General features: G+C 41.1%; 1 protein-coding gene across 5 annotated transcripts in view; it reads left to right on the top strand.

Moving 5' to 3' along the window:
* Positions 1-21,208, top strand: part of SETBP1 (SET binding protein 1) — a 326,031-nt gene extending 304,823 nt beyond the window's left edge. For 4 of the 5 annotated variants that reach the window (XM_039543813.1, XM_039543814.1, XM_039543818.1 and 1 more), the window contains 2 exons: positions 9,518-9,688; positions 20,165-21,208. In XM_039543813.1, coding sequence (XP_039399747.1) covers positions 9,518-9,688; positions 20,165-20,730 — 737 coding nt within the window. In that variant the 3' untranslated portion in view covers positions 20,731-21,208. Of the gene's footprint in view, positions 1-9,517; positions 9,689-20,164 lie in introns of those variants that run through there. The other variant, XM_039543819.1, reaches the window with a different exon arrangement.
* The last annotated feature ends 853 nt before the right edge of the window (positions 21,209-22,061 follow it).

Below are 22,061 nucleotides of genomic sequence, written 5' to 3' on the forward strand. Positions count from 1 at the left end.
TGGAAAGCTGTGGTTATAATCCATCCCATAGCTCATACGGTGTTTTGAGATTCCCTGGCTCAGAAAGTGCTGTACACCTCTGAGATACTATTACTGCAACAGGAAACAGGAAATTGAGACCAATTCCATGCTGCCTGCCCTAGGTGTTGTGCACTGCTCCAGTGCTTCAAAGCAGTTGTAAAGCCTGAAGATCCAGCTACCTGAGCATTCCTTCTGTACAAGGAAATCCTCTGAAATTGTAGAGCTGCCCTAGCTGCTCATACACCACTCCCTTCATGTCCCTAATAAAACAGAAAGGTTTCCAGGGGAATGTGGCCTGGGCATCCTTGTACCCTGGTCTCTTAGAGCCATGGGCTACCAGGCAAAAATTAGAGCAGGCCTTGGACCCCCAATTTACTGAAGGAATGTAAAGGTGTCTTAAATCTATCTTTGCCCCTACCCCTCAATCTTGTTCCAAACACAGTCACACCAAAGGACATAACTGGTCTAAGAGTACGAGGCCCCAAAGGTACAAATGTGCTCTGAGTTTCATGTTTACAGATCATTTCTGCATCAACAGTGACAGTCTTTGCAGACAGCACGGGAGTTTGTAGCCTGATCCTGCGCTCGCATGTGCTCTGTGAATTAGGAAACTAGAGTTTAACTCAGATGCTGGCTGGGCCCATTTAAGACTTAGTGTGAGTTTAGCTCCTTTGCTATAGCAGAGCAAAGGAGAGAAAGGTGGAGGAATTGTGGGAAGGGAAAGGGGCCAAAGGAAAAGAGGAGAACAAAGACAGAGGAGGAGGGATGGAGAGTGAGGAAAGGCAGTGTGGCCCAGCTGAGAGGACCCTGGATAGATGAGGAGAAGCTCTCCCGCTGACATAGCACTGTCCACACCAGCGCTTAGGTCGGTGTAACTTACGTCACTTGGGGGCAATTTACTCACCCCACTGAGCGGCATAAATTATGCCAACATAAACTGTCGCGTAGACATAGCCTAAATTCTTAGGGCAGGCATTGTCTCTCACATTGTATGTATACAGTGGAACACTGATATTGGTGGGGGTATCTAGAAGTGGCAAATAATTAATAATAATGAGGAAGAGTGATGGTTTCTTTTTGCAAAATTCCCACTCCTCTAGGACAAGTAAATTCTTTGGAAGGGCAAGTGAAATGTCATTAGTATTTCCATTAGCCTGATGACTGATGAGAACAAGCAGGCGAATAGATTTTATGCCTGGGCTGGTAAATTTTTGTAAGGCTGTGCTAAACACATCAAAAATGGTGTGTCAAGTGACTCCAGAACGTTTAAAAGCACAGGACATGTTGTACCCTTGCAATGATGAGACAGTCAAATGTATGAACATAAATACCAAATGATTCCCCAAGAATAACCAACAGTAGTAAATGTTTGTCTTCATTCAGTGATTCAATTCTTTCATCAGCGGATGGTGTTTTTTTGATGGGATTTTACTTCTTCTTTCATTTCTAAGAATTCATATCTCTACATGAAAACAGACTTTGCTGAGGAGAAAAAAATATTGTAGGGTGAAATTCACCTTAGTGCAGGGGCCCGACTGAGGGACTTCCAAGTGATGCATGGAGCTTGTGGGAACCCTGTGCACAATTTCACTCCTAGTGCCTTCAACCATTATTGACTGAACAACAGAGAGCAGATTAGGAAATTACTAATGGAAAAGTAAGTGTAGCAAGGAAACATTTAGTTTTGTAAGGTAAATAATCATGCTTGGCCATTTTGTCCACTTTACTTTGTCTTAGCTTTAGCCTGCGGACAAGGAGGTGCAGTGAAAGACACATGAGGTGGTTTGTAGATGGGAGTCCTGCATTTATGGCATTGGTTCCCTCTCTTGCTCATTAGAACTGCGTATGCTTACAATTACAAAGACTTCCTATAAGTTGCTGTTTGTCTTTCTCAACTGCAGTTGTGAATAACATTTGATTATACTCTGCCTGTTATACGCATACAATTACACTTTCTCCTTTATGATATCCAACAGGAAGCACTTGTGAATTAATGGAACAAAACTTTCTCTATTTTTCCCTTGGGGGAAGGCTTCCACAGCATTCTACAAGAGCCATGAAAAACTTCACCTGTTTTCCCCACTTTATAACCCATATGACCTGATGCCCTGTAATGCAGCCACTTACTTTCCATTCAGAAAAGAGTCAACAAGTCACATTTCTGAAGTGATCAGTGCTGCTCATTAATTGGTGGCAGGGGCTATTCACTACAATGAGATGTTTCCTCACCACAAGAGGCTTTCGGCCTAGCAAATGAGAGGCTGAAACCATGAACTGAACCCAGAGATTCCTGCATGCTAACAAAGAATGCTACTAGTATGATATCAATCCAGCCCAACAAGCTTCTTTAAAAGGGAAATCCAAAATATGTTAACTTAAAACATAGGAGCAGATTTTGCAAACAGCAGAAACCTAGGGCCATGTGTAATTTGAAGCCAAAATTACTGATGTATTTATAGAATGCAATCATATCTCTTCTCAGCCTGCATTTTGCTAGGCTAAATCAGCCGTACTCTGGTTTTCTCTCAGAAGACAGTTCTCTCCATTTCCCTGATCATCCGTGTATCCCATCACTGCACCTGTTCCAGTCTGAATTCATCTTCCTTGAACATGGGTAACCAGAATTGTACTGGTAAACTTTCTTTGCAGCATTCAATTTCTGTTGAATTACCCCTAGGCTAACACTTTCAAACTTGGATGTCTGATGTTAGGCACCTGAATCTAGATTTAGGCCTCGGTTCTGTGAGAGTCTTAAGAACTGAGCATCTCTGAAAATCAAGCATCCTGTTATGGTGCTTGAATACAGATTTAAATGCCTAACCTATTTCAGGTATGCAGGTTTGAAAATCCCTGCTTTGCAACTCTCTGAAGTTCATGGTTTTTTCCCTCATAGTTCTGTGGCCTAACCAAACAGTCAGTCAGCATGAGTATTTCAATAGATTCTGCCACTTCCCCTTTTGATACTATCACCCCATTGCCCCAGTAAAACAAACAGAAGTATCAGAAAAACTCCCGGCAATTCATAATTTTGTTTGTTTTGTGTTTCCTGCTACTTTTTGGTTATTTAAAGGGAACATATTTCTAAGTATCCTTATTCTGGCTGCTTGATGCAATAAAATATGCATATTGCAATGGGTAAGGCAATTTATCCTGGGAAGAGCCTAAAGCATCCCAATGTAACCCCAGTAAACATGAAAGCTAGAGATGGGCCTGCACCAAACTTCTGGATCAGAGCACCCCCAAAATGTTAGGAAAGCGCAGATCTAGATGTGAAGGATTGTTTAAGGTGACAGCATAACTGCAAATGCTGTTAATGGTTAGCATTTCCCTACTAGGCATCTTTTCACTTGATTCGTTCTGGTAGGTGATTTCTCTTATTCATTCTGCCTTCTTTTCCCAATCTATCATTTATCTCCTGTACCTAACTATCTGCCCCACTTTATTCCTCTCTGCACCATTCACCTCTTTATCCTGTCCATCATTCAGATTTGTTCTTGTGTTTTGGTTCCTCTGAGGTCTTTCCTGACCTTGAAGTCTTTCAGTCTTTCCATTCTCCCTCTTACGCTTCACTGAGGTTTCCAAAAGAGGTACCATAGAAAAGACTACTCGTGAGCAATGATTGAAATACAAATCAAATTTGTACAGTAATTCCATACTGTCCAATGTTTTAGATGTTTCTTGAGCACAAATAGAAGAGAGCAGCAATCCAAGCACTATATATTATATTTAAGTGCTGACGAGTTATTAAAACTTTTGCCACTTTGTTTAATCTGCAATAACATTGCAGATCTTACCTATGCATCTGTTTAAACATACTTTCATTTTAATATTGCAGTCAGTTACTGTGGTTTTCGGAAGAAACGGGGAAAAAATCATATCTGTCTATCTAGAATATGGGGGGAGAGAGAGAGAGAGATACACACATCCCAGTACATATTATTTTCCCTCTTTGGTGCTGATAAGGCAAACATTTTGTAGTTAATATGTGCACTTCTGGATTCACAGCACCGTACCTCCCAAACTTCATGTCCACCTGTCCCCAAGGTCACTTCTCATATTCCTCCGTTCTAAGGACTCAGAGCAAAGAGCTATCGCTTGTGTTTTCGTGAAGGGAGTGTACTTAGATTGAGAGAAAGGATGGAGAGTGTAGGATCAGTCCCCCTTCCTCCCAGTACTGTGTATGTCCTCTGCAGTATTAGAGCATCAAAAAGTAATCCAGTGTTTAGTGTGTTATTGGGTGCCTGATCCACACAGGCTGCTACAGCTCCCAGTTAGGGAACTTGGCCCTTTATTTCAAGCTATAGAAGTTCATCCTCTTAGATGTGGAGGATCCTGGGAAGTTTGCAGTGGTGACTAAACTGATGGTTGTTACAGGTTCTCACCCATGGAATGTTCTTGCATGGACAACTTGTGCTTAACAACTAAATTGTTTTTATTTAATCATTGCATATCACTAGAGACTGGTGTCAACTGCAACTCTCTGCAGTCCAGGACCCCATCTCTCAAGTAAGAGGGTGACCTTTGGCTTCTGCTGCCATATCCCCACATTGCTACATAACAAGAGCCTCTGCTCCACACAGTCCTCACCCCTGCAGGATTGAGGCCAGAGTGGGCATTGGGGCTATTACTATGCTGTCTGTCAAGAAATGTGATTATTTTAGCACAGTGGCTTTAAGGGAAGAAAAAACTTGAATAAGATTTCTTGAACTCAGGCACAGAGACTCACCCAAGTAGACAGGAATGGCAAGATGCATTTAACCTCATTAGTTTCAGCAGGGCTGACTCTGCGCAATCCATCAGTGTACAGATACATTAGAGGAACTCAACTATTTCCACATCTCATTTACATAATGGATGGGATGTGAAATGAGTCCTATGGAAAAGAAGCGCCCTGGAGGCACTAAAGTTTATCACAATATGTAAGAGTTCTTTTAGATCATTGCATTAAATTTCCACTAACAAGATAAATTAATTGTCTGTATTACTGTACTAACCCAAAGCGGATAAAGTGTATGTTTTCAGCAGAGGAAGGCAGCTGTTCGAGACAGCTTGGTGGTTATAGGAGGAGGCAGGAGAGATTAGTGTGTCTACCAGTATTTGCATGCCATCATGCCAGTCGTCTCCCTGCCCCTTTAAGAAATCTGGCTCCTTTCTAATCTGATGTTGGAGTTCAGCTTTATTAGTGAGGTGAGGGAGAATGAGTAAATCAACTGTATCAGACAAGCCTCAGGACATCTAGAAATTGATCATTCTGCAGAAATAAGCACTCTTGTGTTTATTAGCTGGGAGTTCATCACTATCGCTTCTCTTTATCCAATTCCTAAGAGATTTCAAAGCTATCATCATGGCATTAGCTCTTCTGAATGTAGTACTGCAGATAAAGATCGGGAGATCTATCTAATGATGGCTTTCTCTCTCTCTCTCTCTCTCTCTCTCTCTCTTCCCCCCCACCCCCAGGTTTAGAGCTATTCTGCTTTTTTAAAAAATGGAAGAAAATTGGAGGTGAAGTAAAGTACAGTCTTGGTGTCTTAAAATTCCACCTTCACGATGGCAATGCAGGCATTTTTTCTTTTAAACAGGAACTCTGTGCTATTGAATGGGACTCATTGTATATGGTAGAAAATCCTTTGCAAAAGAGGTAGAATTTGAAGGCTCTAAGAGGAGAGGAAACAGGAGAGTAAAAGCCATGCAGCAGAACTGTACATTAAAAGTACAGTTATTTTAAAATGATAAAATATGTCAAATGGAAGCCATGGAAATGAATTTCACAAGTTAGATAGGAAATAATATTACTTTAAGAAGAATAATTACTTTCGTTAACTACATTTATCACACTGTAATTCAGTTCCCTCTTCTGGAGCATGATGCAATGCTAAGCTTTTGACTGATCTATGTAAAATCCACTTAAAAAAAAGAAGATTTACCAGATATTAGGCTTCTTCTGGTTCTTTATTCAATGTAAACAGTAATCAAAATGCAAATAATTTGATCCGGTTAATGTTAAGATGTGAATTACCATGCAAATGGTACTGTATAACTAAACCATGGAAAGAGAGAGAAGAAAGCTCCCATCCTGTAAGAGCAGTGTGATGCATAAACAGTACACTAGTGAATTCTCACAATTTGGTGGGTTATGTGAAATCTAAGGTAATGATCCCTCAGCAGAAAACTATTCCATAGCAGCAACTTCACAGAACTCTGCTATGTGTTAGCTGATGTCCTCTTTAGCATGGCTTTAGCAATGGCACAGTTATTATTTATTATTTGTATTGAGCTAGCACCTAGTGGCTCCAATCTGGAGCTAAACACATATATAACAAAAAGATGGATGCTGACCCAAAGAGTTTGCAATGTAAGTGTAAAGATGAGAGAAAGTAGGTGTCTGCAATATGTGGAGAGAGCACAAGGTAACAATAAGGCAGGCATTGTCATTGAATATAGGTTAGTACAGCACCTAACACAATGGGGCCCAACTTAGCGGTGACCTTAAGGCACTACTGCAGTGTGAATGCTAAATGATATTAGTAATTTTAAATTAATGTATTAAGTACCTGCTAAAGCACATCCGCTGCTAGACAATGAATGACAAAGTAAATTTGTACCAAAATATGAAAAGACACTGTAAACTATAAAGACCTTTAAAAAAAAAGAACCAGTTTTTCATCATGATTTTCTTCTTGCTTACTCAGATTTTACACCAGTAATGCTATGACTTGAATAGGGCTATTTCCTGATGTACACTGGTAGAAATGAGAGGCAAATCATCCTTTTACTGTTCTCGGTTGTTCATAATATCTCCTTTCAGACTGAAAACAATTTTTCTCCTCTGGATTTGTCCTGGTTTTTCCATTTGGCAAATATTGATTAATTTCCCCTCTGCATTGGCCTGGTTTCGTTATTATATATAATGTCAGCAGGGCTCTGGGAATTGAGGGGCCGAATCTGATCTCACTTACTTCTGAATTGGGAGTAAATTCATTAACATCAACAGAGATTAATGGCAATGTAAATAAGAACAGACTCAGGACCAGGGTTTATAATTCAACTTGAGCTCTCTCTGTTTCTGGATGTAAACAGAAGCAAAATATAAAATATTGTAGGATCACACAGAGGATGCATATTTTAAATGATGAGTTCTCATTGACAAAATGGTGGATATTAAGTCAGGAAGAAATTTTCACTAGTTACTAAGGTACATGACATTTTGGGCTTCTTGTTTGTGACCTTCCAAACAGCCTCAAGAAGAGAGAGTAACAGTAGGGTAGCCTGCTCCAACAACCTAGAAGACACATGATTTGGGTTCTACTCTAAACCCTGCCACTGACTCACTGTGTTGCCTTGGGCGAGTCACTGCACTGTTCTGTGCCTCAGTTTCCCTATCTTTAAAAACTGAGATTACAATGTCGACCCACTTTTGCAAAGCACTTTGAGATCTAGAGGGGAAGTCGGATGATTTTCACTTATATCTCAGTGTAAAGCCAAATCAGCAAATTAGATCAGTGTAGTGGTTCATTCTTAATTTTCACCTGGTAAATTAAACAAAACAAAGCGTGTAAAACCTTACAAAGCCAAAAAAAAATAATAATCATACCAGTGACCCCCTTGTGTACTTGTGACAAGCTGCAACTGGAGGGGGTAGTCTTTGAAGTAATTCATTAAATGTGTAATTCTTCCTTGGGATGAGGATTTTCCTCAATGATTTGTATGACCTTGCTAAACCCACCTAGGTGGTAATTGAGCAGCAACTTCTTCTTCAGAAGAAACAGAATAAAAATATTGAAAATATTGACTCACCCTGAAGGCAGTGAGCAGCACTTTGGTCTTTGACCTTTAAGCATCCTAGGGTAGTCAATAACCTGGCTGTTAGATGCTGTGCTTGCCACTGATTTTGATTTGGGAGTAGTTTAACCTTGAACCAAGATCCAAGTAACCACGGCAACAGGAAGTAGGCCTCTACATTCAAGGAGTGGGAATCCATAAATCAAGGTCCCTAATGCAAACACTGTGTGCAGGTAGAGATTTGAGAGGATAAGTGGTTTGGGAGGGATTACCTTTGAAAAATGAATGACTGTCCCTTGATATGCTGAAGCACAGTTTCACAGACTTTTTTTCTTTTTTTTATCAATAGAGGTCAACAGGTTACAGCTGCATGTTTTCATACAGCTTTTTATATAGGCCCTTCAGTTTAATTATAACCAGATGTTGACTTCATGAGGTTGTTAGCATTATTATATACCATGTATATGTACACACACATACATAACAATTTATATAGAGACTCACATTCATGCTATAAATAAATATATAACATACAAAAACTATATTAAACAAACATTGTTTGCAAAGCCATGCACTCAAAAGTTAGGAAATGCCAGAATTAAGGTTGTCTGTGCAACCTTAATTCAGCCCCCTTGTGTGTATGGATTATGGTGTGGTGTGTAATTACATGATCACAGACTATTTTTTTCCATAGGACCCCTGCCTCTTTTAGTGAACAGGATGGACAGTGCTCATTTAATGAGAAGCTAGTCAACATTTTGTTTTCCCCATGTTGTTACTTATATACTGCACGTTATTCAAACCCTCCTTATTTACTCCATTTTATTCAGGGCCATCTCATGGACTTTTCTCTGGTGCCAATCACTATAGCATCAGAGTGCCTCACAAACATTAATGATTTTGTTTTCAGCACACACTTGGGAGGTGAGGCGGTGCTATTATCCCGATTGTACACAGGTGGAACTGAGGCACAGAGAAATTAAGGACAAAAGTGCCCAATTTGAGACACTTGGAAGTGATTTTTCAGAGTACTTAGCATTATATAGCATGTTATGTTTAAAGCACAGCTCCCATTGACCTCTGTTGCAGCTGAGAGTGCTCAGCATTTCTCCAAATCAGATGCCAGGGTCTCAAGTCAGACCTAGAAAATGAGGAATACACATTTCATAATTAGTGGCACATATGAAAAGTTTAGTTCAAGTGACTTCCCTAGCATCACATAATAATGCTGGTAGAGAACTGTGATGGTACATTCTGAGTTTTCTGGCCCGTCTAATACAAGAGATCAGACTAGATATCACAATAGTCCCTTCAGGCCTCAGGATCTATGAATAAGTGATTATAACAGAGAAGTTTATAAGTGAATGTGGCAGACACAGTAGGTAGGAGAACTGATACATGGAAAATGCCATGTGGTCATGCCTGTGTTTGTATATATTTGTTTTGTGCAAAAAATAGACTTCTGAGATTATTCTGTTAGCTGAGCATTGTTTATAGAGAACCGTGATGGTACATCCTGAGGCAAAATTATTAAAAACAAATAAAAATCATGATCCTTGCTAATATCAAAATGATATTACACACCCTATTAGGGGAGTATGGAAATATACTGGGACACTAAGAGCAACAGTTCATCCTTTCTAGTAGATACCTAGCACAGCAATCTTGTATACTTCATATTTATTCATCCAAATATTTGTTTCTTTATAATCCCCAGGAATAACAAGTCCCCACTTAAAAGCAGACCAGACTTCACTTCATAGTAGAATAGAAAGTTCTGCCTGTAACATGATGACCAGAAGGAAACCAGCAGCTGTTGAAAATGTTGCAATGCCACCAACGCCAGTGTTATCGCTCCTACCTTCATCATCAGCAACATCTGATGCAGGTAACTGTGTCTTCCCTCTGTCTCTTCTGTCTATTTTCTATCCATTCAATGCCAGAGTCCAATTAGCTGAAAAATTTGTGCATGTGTAACTATTACTGACTTCAGTACCACTTGCTGGTGTGCGTAATCGATAGGATAATCAGGTCCTGTTTTTTCTAATGTTTTCTTATCACTGTGGTGTCTGAGCTCTTTAGAGCTATATTAATCACAGGATACCAGCGCCATTGTAATAATGAGATAAGCAGTGCCATCGTTTGTGGTTAGGGCAATGGATTAGAAGTCAGGATTCTTGGGTTCTATTCCCAGCCCTGACATTCATTGCTTGCTATCTAGCAAGTTTCATTTAAAGTTCCCACCATGCCAAATGCTCAATGAATATCTAAAAAGCAGTTGAGATAGCCTTTCGTGTATATAATCCACTGGTAAATGTGTGTCACAAGCACTCATCTGTGCCAATCCACAGAGGACATGAGTTGTTACAGCCCATAGCTAAATAGACTTAGCTCTGGAGTACCCTGGTTGAGTTCCTGGTGTGTTGGCCAAGATGGCAGTCATCACATCTACTCAGGTTATTTTAGTGTGGTTTTATATATTGCACCTGGTGCAATGGACAGAGCCTTAAAAGTAAAGCAGAAGAAATAAGTAATTAAGAGTAGCATTGGATCTGTTCCTCTCTCTGAAATTGTTTTCCAATCCACCCATGTTCTGTGCTGCTATTCCAAATGAGATCATTCCTGATTATGATTTCTTTCTATTAGAAATGTAGCTAGGTCATTTGCCCATCGTCTTTGTTAATCTGGGAAGCTTGCGTAAAGAGATAGGACTTGCATTATGACTTGAATGTGACAAGACGAGGGGCTTTGTCTACACTTAAAATGCTGCAGTTGTGCCACTGTGACACTTTAGTGTAGACATTACCTATGCCGACAGGAGGGATTCTCCGATCAGCATAGGTAATCCACCTCCCTGAGAGGCTGATTCTTCCGTCGACCTAGCACTGTCTACACAGGGATGTAGGTCGACTTTACACTGCTCGGGGTGTGGATTTCTCATACCTCTGACCAACTTAGACTAACCTAATTTTCTAGTTTAGACCAGGCCTTAGGCTAACCCTAGTCTCCAGTAATAGTGAATCCACAGTGCACAGCCCTTCACAGAGATCTTCCCACACCTCAAGAGTTTCTTAACCTTGATATGCCTCAATTTCCCCATTTGCAAAATGGGTATAATAAATAGTAACCATTGTCGCAGAGTTTTGCAAGAATTGGTTATTTAATTGACCAATATAAAGCACCATTAAAGTGCAAAAGTACTTTGCTTCTAAACGAATCCCTTCATCTTAGATAAATAATGAAAACAAGGGCTCCGTGCATAAAGTGGTTTCTGTAAAGATAACCTTTTTGTATCAAATATTCAGGAGTCTCTGTTTATATACAGGAAAGTATTAAAGAGCTGAGCTATGGGCAGATTATTTTTTTTTTAATGCAGGAGAATGAAAGCACACAAATATTTTAAGATCAGTTGCAAGATGAAAGTCTACGCTTGTCTGCATAGTTCACTCTTTCCATTGTCAGAAGTCTAATTAAATTGTTGGTTTATCTGTAGCCCAGATGTTGAAATAATTTAGTGAAAACCAAAAGAAACTGTGTTAATGGGAAAACAGGACAGTACTGTGGGTTTCCTGTAATTAATGGGGAGCTCTTTGAAAACTTCTTGATTCAAACCAAGTCTACAAACTGAGCCCAGCTGTTCAGCAAACACTGTTCCCTGTACTGTGCTGTTGTAAATGGCCTCTGGCAACTCCAAAGGGACCTGTAATGACAGTCGTTAAGAATAATCTTTAGTGCTACAGAGAGACCAAAGCTCTCCAGAATAAAGTTAGGGAGGTAGTGGTGAACTCCCCAACAGTATGATGAACCTGTGCTCACCTCTTCATGTAACACAGTGATTCAGACAGTTTTAAACCAGCACTGGAAATGTCTAGCTTAAGCAAAGCTTCTCCCCTTTGCCTCAGAAGCTATTCCCCATGTCATATCAATACGCTATGGCTTCCTCACATGGCCTGTAGCCATTTCAATTTGTCTCTATTTGCGAGACAGAGCGACATTGCATCTGTGCAGATGGAGAGAAGAGAAATAAACTCCAGCCCTTTCCAAATAGTTTCTTGTTTTCTTGCAAGTCATAAAAATGTCTTTTTAAGGATTCAATTGATTATGTTGTTGTTTTTAATTATGGTGACTTTCTTAGGGGGAGGCAGGTTTGTTTGTATCTGGAAGGTGGGATAATAATGGAGTAGGTGTGTAAGGACTCAGTTGGAAAGAGGACCCATTGAGGTGGGTGTGACATTGGTCTGAGACTTTATGGTGTGTTTTCACAGGCTGCCCCTGAACCAGGGTACAGGAACTCCTCACTTAACATTGTAGTTATGTTCCTGAAAAATGCGACTTTAAGCGAAACGATGCTAAGCGAATCCAATTTCCCCATAAGAATTAATGTAAATGAGGGGGTTAGGTTCCAGGGAAATATTTTTCACCAGACAAAAGACTATATATAGTCTGTATAAGTTTTAAACAAACAGTTTAATACTGGTACACAGTGATGATGATTGTGAAGCTTGGTTGAGGTGGAGGAGTCAGAGGGTGGGATATTTCCCAGGGAATGCCTTACTGCTAAATGAACTACCAATTGACTGAGCCCTCAAGAGTTAACTCTCACAACACTCTACAAGGCAGCAGGAGAGGAGAGAGGGCAGACAGAAACAAACACCCTGTGTGTGAGAGAAAAAATGTGCATTTCCCCTTTAAGTAGCTGACCCCAGGCTTAAGTACACTGCCTTGTTAATTAAATCAGCTTGCTGAGACCTGAGAAGGCAGCTACTGCCTAGAAGCTCCCTCCCTCCGTGGTGTGGCCCCCAACTGCTCCACGGAAGATGGGGTAAGCGGGGAGCAGGAGCAGAGGGGAGGGGGAGACACCCTGACATTAGCCCCCTTCTTCCCCCCTCCTCCCGTACAGCAAGCAGGAGTCTCTGGGAGCAGCTCCAAGGCAGAGGGCAGGAACAGCACATGGCAGTGGGGGGAGGGACAGCTGCTGCACAGGGAATTTAGGGGAGTGGGGAGCTGATGAGGGAGTTGATAGGGGGGTTGCTGGTCCACCCTGGTTCCAACCACCCACCAGCTAGCTGCAACAGGCTGCTCTTCCTGCAAGCAGCAGATAAAACAGGGCGCTGCCAAACGTTAGAAGGGAGCATTTCACAGCTTTAAACGAGCATGTTCCCTAATTGATCAGTGACTTAACATCGAAACAACTGGGACTACTTTAAGTGAGGACTTCCTATACTTGTACAGGGCACAGTAGCATCTGTGAAGAGCTAGTCTCTGTTAGCCATGGGAAAACCTCACACAGCTAGTGTCAGATAGACATCCAGAACTGAAGGTCCTTATCTGAATTAATATCCATTAACGGAATATCGCTATATCGGAACCCTCAATGGGCTCTGGCTCTTTCCCTGTGGCTCTTCATTATCTTTGAAGTAAAAGGTCTTTCTCCTGTCTAGCAGCTCCTCTGACTGGAGTGAAGGAAACGTGCACCTAACATCTCTTCTTTGAGATTGATGCCTAAGTCCATCCTTGTGTTCCTCTCCCACAGCTCCTCTTCACAGGGTGGGAAGTTCAGTATTTGTTCTCCTTCATTTCTTGCCTCCAAGTATTTGGTAAGCTCCTTTCGTGGGAAGGTCAGAAGACATCCTACTCCTACCAGCAGCCTCACTGGTGCTGTAATCTAACTCCCTGCATTCTGGGTTGCATTCTGTAGGCCCGTCTGACGTTGCATGGCCTTTGAGAAGTAGTGGCATGGCTGCCCAGAGTGGGCCTTGCAGAACCAATCCAGGAAAGAGGAAGGTATATAGGGCGGCTCCCAGGGAGAGTCACAAGGCTAGTAGGATGGACCAGGATATGAGGTAAATAGGTTGTGTCTTTAACAAAACTTTAAAAGTCTTTAAAAAGGTTCAGCACATAGGATGGGTGGTTGAGATTGGCTTGTATTGAATCTGTTCTGGTTCACCTAGCTGTAGTCTCTAGTCTCTAGCCATATTGTTCCAAATAGATACAAGCCCTCATTAGGGGCAGTGCAGAGCCAACCCACCAGTGTCTCAAGCAGCACAATCTTTCCCCTTGCTCCCTGCTACACATAGGCAATGGTCCTGCTGTACCATCTCCTTGGATGGCCTCACCTGCTCCAAAGGCCAGCACTCAGTTGGAGTAGTGCTATTGCCCTCATCCCTTTTGTGGTACTAGAAGAGAACATTTCTGTAGTTAAAGATATCTAAAGGTGAAGGATAAAGTAAATACAGGAAAAAGGATGCAAAAGAACTACTGAATCCAAATAAGTATTCTAACCGCCCTGGGACTGGGTGCTGATCTATGTGAATCAAACCGCAAAGATAAGCTCTTGCATAGTTTGTCAGCTCTTTGGGGCAGGGACTGTTGTTTTATTCTCTGTTTGTACAGCACCTGGCACTTTGAGGTTCTGGACCTTGAGTGGACCTCCTAGACACTACAGTAATACAAATAACAAATTATAATAATAAATATAAAGATTAAATCTTATTACGCTTAACCATGGTACAGCATGTCAAGTAGGAATATAAGAGTACATAGTACATCACAGTTTGCTCACTAAGAGCTTCCAGATGACTTAATAGCACATAACGCTCCTCAGTCCATAAGTGGCTCCCTTTGACAATTCTCTTTGATATATCAGCACAAGCACACCTCATTAAATCCTATGTGCAATCAAATGGCCCTGATGCTCCCCAACAGTCTGGCTCATAGTGAATAGAGACTACAGCTAGGTGAACCCGTACAGATTTAATACAAGCCAACCATCCTATGCGCTGAAATTTTTTAAAGCTTTTAAAAGTTTTCTTAAAGACCAATCCTATTTACCTCATAGGCCTTGGTATATTCAAGAGATGCGTACTTATAATTGATAAAATATCACAACTCACCTCATAGACTACTAAACTTTATGGTTAGAAAGCACCATCATGCTCATCTAGTCTGACCTCCTGCACAAAGTGTATTATTAGGAATACCAGCTCAGAACCTACAAGAGTAAGAGGGCAAAACCATTCATGTCAACATCTGACTGGCTTCCTGAGGCTAGCCCTGAAACAGTAAAAGAGTCCAGTACTCTAACAGGCATCCTAACACTTGGAAGTGAGAGAAACAGTAGAATCCAACAGAAAGTGGCTGTCAACTTGCCAACTTAACAGTCAATTCCAAGGTCAAACCGCCCAGGAGTTAGTTATACATGAGAAAGAAGAGAAGGTATCTAAACAAAACCAAGGAAGACACCAGATCTCTGCTTCTCGAGGATATCTAGCATGCTGCTGATAAGAGTTGATAACCATATCACGTGTCCATCCACTCATTAAGGGGAAAAAAAATCCACCTCAGTGGCAGAACGGCCCACTTCAAAAACAACTGTTTCGAGAAAAATAAGTGTGGGATGATCAGAAAGTCACTGAGGCGCCGCAACAGCAGTTATTGGCAGATAAGTATTATAATCCTCAGAGAGCTTTGGTTGCTGTTTTATTTTCAATTGATTGGGGGCGGGGGAGGAATTCAAACTGGAAGTGGTGCAGAGAAGGGCTACTGGGAAGATCCAAGGAATGGAAAACCTACCTTATGAGAGGAGACTCAAAGAGATGGGCTTCTTTAGCCTAACCAAAAGAAGGCTATGGGGAGGTATGACTGCTCTCTATAGATACATCAGAGGGATAAATACTAGAGAGAGCGAGGAGTTATTTAAGTTACATACTAACGTGGACAGAAGAACAAATGGCTATAAACTGTCAACCAACAAGTTTAGTCTCAAAATTAGACAAAGGTTTCTAACCATCAGAGGAGTAACCTTCTGGAACAGCCTTCCAAGGGGAGCAGTGGGGTCAAAAAAACCTAACTGGCTTCAAGACTGAGCTTGTGAAGATTATGGAGGGGACGGCATGATGGGACTGCCTACGATGTCCTGTGGCCCATTGGTGACTGCCAGTAACAAAAATCCCCAACTGCTGGAGATGGGATACGAGATGGGGAGGACTCTGAGTTGGTACAGAGAATTCTTTCCCAGGTATCTGCCTGGTGGGTTTTGCGCACATGCTCAACGTCTAACTGATCGCCATATTTGGGATCAGGAAGGAATTTCTCCCCAGGTCAGATTGGCTGAGACCCTGGGGTTTTTTCACTTTCCTATGCAGCATGGGGCACGGGTCACTTGGAGGTTTAAACTACGGTAAATGGTGAATTCTCTGTAGCATGACGTTACACCATGATTTGAGGACTTCAGGAGTGGGTGAGGTTCTGTGGCGTGCGGTGTGCAGGTCAGCCTTGGATGATCACGATGTTCCTTTCTGACCTTAATGTCTATGAGTCTATGAAAAGGAAGGGAAGAGAGTGTGGCCAACTCTTTGCAATTTTATCTCAAGTTTTGCAATATCTGGGATATTTTTAAAATCCACACCTTTTGTGGTTACTTGCTTACATGAGAATCTCAGCTTTTTCTTTTCTTTTTTAAGTTTCAGTTTCTAGCCTCCTGGTTGCAGAGAAATGCTTGAAAATGTGATCTGAGTGAATCCAGAAAACAACTCTTTTTTTTAAAAAAGCAAATAAAAAGAACCTCAAATTTATTTATTTTTTAAAGATTTTAAAGCCAATCTCATGAGTTTTAAATGCTTGGGGTTGGCAATACTAGAAGATGTAACAATAGCCACTGGAGTCAGTTGACATTGACTCTTGCCATGTGACAGGGATGTGACCATGTCTTAGACCATGTAATCAGGCCAGGAAATAAAAATCAGTCTCTTACCAGGACTCAACCTGAGAACACTTAATCTGCACTTTTTAGGGGTAACCAAAATACTTGCAGGGAATTTAGTGCAACTAATTGGATTTTCCCTAGCAGTTTGGATATTTCATTTCCAGCCTTTCTATATTTGTTACCAAAATGACTGCATTCCTCTTTTCTTTGTCCTCTGTGAGTCACAAACTGTCAGTGATTTTTTTTTTGGCGGGGTGGGGGGAGAAGAGTGGGCTACATATGGAAAATATATTTTGTTTTGTAATTAATGAAAACCAGACTTTGGGAAGTTGGCCATCCAGGTCTTTATTTATATGAGAGCATATGTCTGTGTTTTGTTTATGACTCACTCCTACTTCTTGCATTGTAACTTGGGTTTGTTTATGCAAGCTCTTCGTGGAATCCAAGCAACCTGGTGCTATATGAGCCAATAATTTATGTTCTCCAAAGGGGAAAGACAATGAATGAGTTTTCTACTCTGAAATTGGTGTATCCCAGAGCAAGCAAGTGGTGTTTTCTGCCACTTGACTGTTCTTGGTTATCTACAGAAAATGTTAAAATAGAACTTTATTTTAAACTACCGCTAGAAGGATTGGGCTGTTATCCACGAAGGGAGTGATAACCCCCAAGTGAACTTTTCTATAAATCTTGGCTGCTTTTGAAACTTCCAGGATTTGAAACCCAAGCGACTGCTTGACAGTCAGGTGTAAATTAAGTTTGCAAGTAGACATGGACCGAGGTTAATTTAGTGGGATATATTTTATTCTTTACTACAAAATCCTGAATTCTCTCATTTCTTTTCTGTTAGTGCAGAAGAGATAGGTTAGGAGCAAAAGGAAATCCACATTATTTCAGTAGGTTAATCAATACATTCTGTTTCATTCACAAAGGGATAGTCGCTTACTCATAACCTGTGAGCAAGTTATGAACTGTGTACTGAAGCCCCCATCTAGTGAAGAACAATTCAACAATTTAATAAGGTTGAGTGTCCTAAGCAAAGGACTGCTGAGTTCTGTTCCCAGCTCGGACAATGACTCGCTGTGTGATCTGGAGCAAGTGACTTAACTACAGTCTTAGGTTCTGATCTAAGCTACAGTGGTCTGAATTAAGAGTAGCAAAGAATCCTGTGGCACCTTATAGACTAACAGATGTTTTGCAGCATGAGCTTTCGTGGGTGAATACCCACTTCTTCGGATGCAAGCAGTGGAAATTTCCAGGGGCAGGTGTGTATATATAAGCAAGCAAGAAGCAAGCTAGAGATAACGAGGTTAGATCAATCAGGGAGGATGGGGCCCTGTTCCAGCAGCTGAGGTGTGAAAACCCCTCTGATACTTGAATTAAGAGTAAGGGCTTGATCCAAAGCCTATGAAAGTCAATGGGAATTTTTCCATTAACTGCAATAAACCTTGGATCAGGCCCTAGCAACTTTGCAGTCAGTGGAGATAAGTCACCATAAAACCAGTGTAAGAGAGACCAGAACCAGACTCTGTGGGTCTCAACTTCCCTATGTGCAAGACTGAGTTAATAATTCTTACCTAGTTCACCAAGGTGTCATTTGGACTAATCGGTTCATGTTTGCACAGACCTTTAAAAAACAGAAAGTACCACTATGTAAATTCTGGTGTTATATGCGACCCATGCAATCCTACTGATGCCAAGAATCCCATTCAAGTAAACACAGAATTTAGCCCTAAGATCGTTGTCACTATTATTGCTATATTTTAAAGTATACAAGCTACATTTTCCTGATTTTGAAATTAGCATTATTACTGCCAGTTGTTTTTTTTTAAAAATGCTTAATTTGGTAAGGGCAAAATTCTGTGCAATCCAATGGAAATTCAATATTAAAACAATATCTACCATCATAAGTACTTACATGGCCCCCATTTACTGTAATCTTTGGGCACCTCACAATCTTTTAAATGTATATATCTTCACAACACCCCGGTTAGGTGAGGAAGTTCTTTTACCCCCATTTTACTAGTGGGATTTTCAAAAGCACCTAGGCATTCATTGATTTTAATGGGAGTTAGATACCTAGGTGCTTGTGAAAATCCTAGTAGGCACCTATCTGCAGCTTCAGTTGTCTAAAACCTTTAGAAATTTGGTCCAAAGTGACTTGTTCAAGGTATTTGGCACAGGAGAGACTTTCCTACTTTGTCAGACACATGTGGTGTCCTGCCTCTGGAAATTTCCACCACATGCGTCTGATGAAGTGGTTATTCACCCACAAAAGCTCATGCTCCAATACATCTGTTAGTCTACAAGGTGCCACGGGATTCTTTGTCCCTTTCAATATAGGTTCTCAATTTGTCCTAAAAAAACAAGTATAGTAGGGGAACTGAATGACAGTCTTGCACCTAAGTACTAATATTAGAAATTCTGGTAAGTTTTAGGGGCGGGGGTTTGCAATGAATAAATTTTGCATATGCACATTCACTTCCTTGTTCTGCCCAGAAAACTAGTGCTGAAGCATTTTGAGAAAAGGTGTTTTAATGAGGTGTTTTGGATGCCTCTCTGATTGTACTTACTTATGAATGGTTTTTGAGTTTCTCCCATCCACCCGATATTACAGAATGTAACTTACAAAAAATCTACAGTGATTCGCATTAAAGAGACAGTATTTACTCACCCTTACTGCTCTGGTATCTGAGAGATTAGTCATATTCTCTCTAAGTGTAGGCGTTTACTGTAGTATCTCCGATACTGCAATGTGGCAACTGTTGTTGACTCTGACTTTTTCAGTGTGACTGTAGTGTAGACAGCTATCAATTTTACGACTGATTAGTTCAGGTCAGTGCTTAGGGTGGTGATATTAAAGAGCACAAGTGTGCTAGTAAGTCTGGGAGCTTAAGAGAACCACAGAGTCTATGTCCACTGGCTTCAGTAATGAGTCTCTTTTATAGTCATTACAACTGATTCCTGTCACTTCTCAACTGCAATGGATATTGCAGTGACCATTAAAGGGCAGGGTGAAGCCATCATATGTGCAGATTTTGTGATGTATGCCAGATTGGTGACCAGTCCTACCAAGGTTGACAGCTAGTACATTAAATCAGTGTGGCATCTCTTCACTACCATGCCCTCGAACACCACGGGAAGGCATCAGAGCAGGGACAGAGAGCAGGCCCCTTCATGGTGTTCCCATACAGCAGTGGGGTTAAATCAAGCCCATTGTAAAACATATTGTAGTGAAGTCTTTATTGCTTTGGAGTTTCACAGGTCATTAGGCAAAAGGAATGAAAAGCAGGTTGGCAACTACAGGTTGCTCCAGAGAGGACACGAAGATGGATAGATCTTTGAGGACTGTTGTGTAGTCGGGGTCCTAAAGTCTTTTATCTAAACGGGCAATAAAGATTATAACAATTGTTCTTCCATGGCTGATTCAGCCACTATAAGAAATAATCTTGTCATCTTCTTTTTTTTAATTGCTTTTTCTATGCTGGTTTCCATCTTTCTGTCATTATTTATCATCATCCTTTACTATTAATCATTTCATTCTGCCCTATTAAACACGTTCAAAACCACCAGCTTTTTGCCTTTCTAACGGTTGGAGGAGCGAGACAGTTTTCATTCGTTTTTGTGTTAACAATGGATGTTTTTCTCCCTTTCTCCTTGCAGCCAGCTCACCACTGAAAAAGAGATTCAAGCGTCGGGAAATCGAAGCAATCCAGTGTGAGGTGCGCAAGATGTGCAACTACACCAAGATCCTGTCCACCAAAAAGAACCTGGATCACGTGAACAAAATCCTGAAAGCCAAGCGGCTGCAGAGACAATCAAAGACAGGCAATAACTTCGTAAAGAAGAGGAGAGGACGTCCCCGGAAGCAACCTTTCTCATTTGACGAAGACTCCAGAGACCAAATGCCAGTTCTGGAAAAATGCGTTGACCTTCCCAGCAAACGAGGTCAGAGACCCACATTGAACCCTTTAATACTGGAGCAAGCAGCCAGTCAAGATACAGTCATGGCCACCATTGAGGCTGTAATAAACATGGCTCGAGAGACACCACCGCTTCCCCCTCCTCCCCTGCCGCCTCCTCCTCCACCCCCACCCCTTTCCCGGACACCGCGAGTTGGAAAGAGGAAAAACAAACCACATCTGCAGCAGCATCAGGAGGAGGAGGAGGAAGTGAAAGTGAAAAGGCACCGGAAAGCAAGAGGAAGTGAAAGTGAAATTCTTCCCTAGTACAGACACATCCAATGGAATGCCAGTATCGGGTGCTGAGCACTTCCTGACCGACACACTGAAGTGTGTAAGGGTGTAGGTTCTGCTTGATGCCTGAAGCAGCATCAGAGTCACTCTCCTTCTCAGTAGCATGGCAGCCATAACCGTTCAATTAGGATGGACCAATAATAATAATCATCATCATCATCGTCATCTTTGGCACTAGCATGTAGGAAAAGGGGGAAAGGAGCAGGGTGTGGGTGGGGGAATTTCAAAGTTAATGAGATCATCCACTTTGCAGAGTGTCCAAAACAAATCAGCATCTCAGCATTGCTGTTCTCATATCTTGCAAGCGGAAGGCTATCTTCTCAGTACACAACCAAACATCATTATTAGAGCTGCATACCCGACTTTGATTTTATTTGGTGGGTCAGGCACAACTACGAATAGCTATACCATAGTAGAACTCACTGTAAAAAAAATAATGTAAATTCCTCAACTGTGATCTCTGTTATGATCTGTTTGAATTCATTTAATTTTTTCAGTTTTATAAACCTGCTGGGCTTTGGGGACATCATAATCCCAAAGGGCCTGAATCTTACTCTAGCTATACTTTTTTTTCTCAGTTATTTGCCTACTTACAAGGACTAGCTGCAATATAGGCAATACACAAATACAGCCTTACATGCACACACACGCTCATTCCGAGTGCTATCCTGAGGAATGATGGAATAGCATCATGTTTTAAAATAAGGTGTACATGGATATTCAGTAATGGTAGCACCTTTCTGGTAAGCAACTTTGTAATTCCCAGTGGCATGTTAACAAAGGGGTCACCAGTCACCAAGTTGTTTTCATGCTCAGTATATAGCAGTAAAGAACAGCAAGAAACTTCCGGGGAATAGAAAATATTGTACAATATGGATAAAATCACCAAAAATGAAGGGCGGGGAAGGGCCCAATCCTGCTCATTCTCATCACCAGGAACTCCCATTAAAATCAGCGGGAATCCCAGGTGCAGAATGTTTGTGGGATTGGATCAAAACTGTAGTAATGCCTTGGTATGTTGTTTAAAAAGAAAATAGCTAAAGTAGGTGGTTTAAAAATGACAGAAAATAAAATCATATGAAGAAGTAGGTTATTTCTTGGCAATTACTTCGTAAGACAAAAAAGGAATAAGTGTTCTTATCTGAAAAATAAAAATAATGTTCAAAGGGTAGCACCACTGCAATTCTATTAATGCCACTTTGGACAAGTTCTCCAACTTGTGGTTGCCTTAATAAACTAAAAAGTTTTTTGTACATAATGTAATTACAAAGCTATCAGTCTGCATGGATGCAAACTGTGTGTGA

This window comes from Mauremys reevesii, linkage group 6 (assembly GCF_016161935.1).
Source record: "Mauremys reevesii isolate NIE-2019 linkage group 6, ASM1616193v1, whole genome shotgun sequence".
In the NCBI taxonomy this organism is placed as follows: Eukaryota; Metazoa; Chordata; order Testudines; family Geoemydidae; genus Mauremys; species Mauremys reevesii.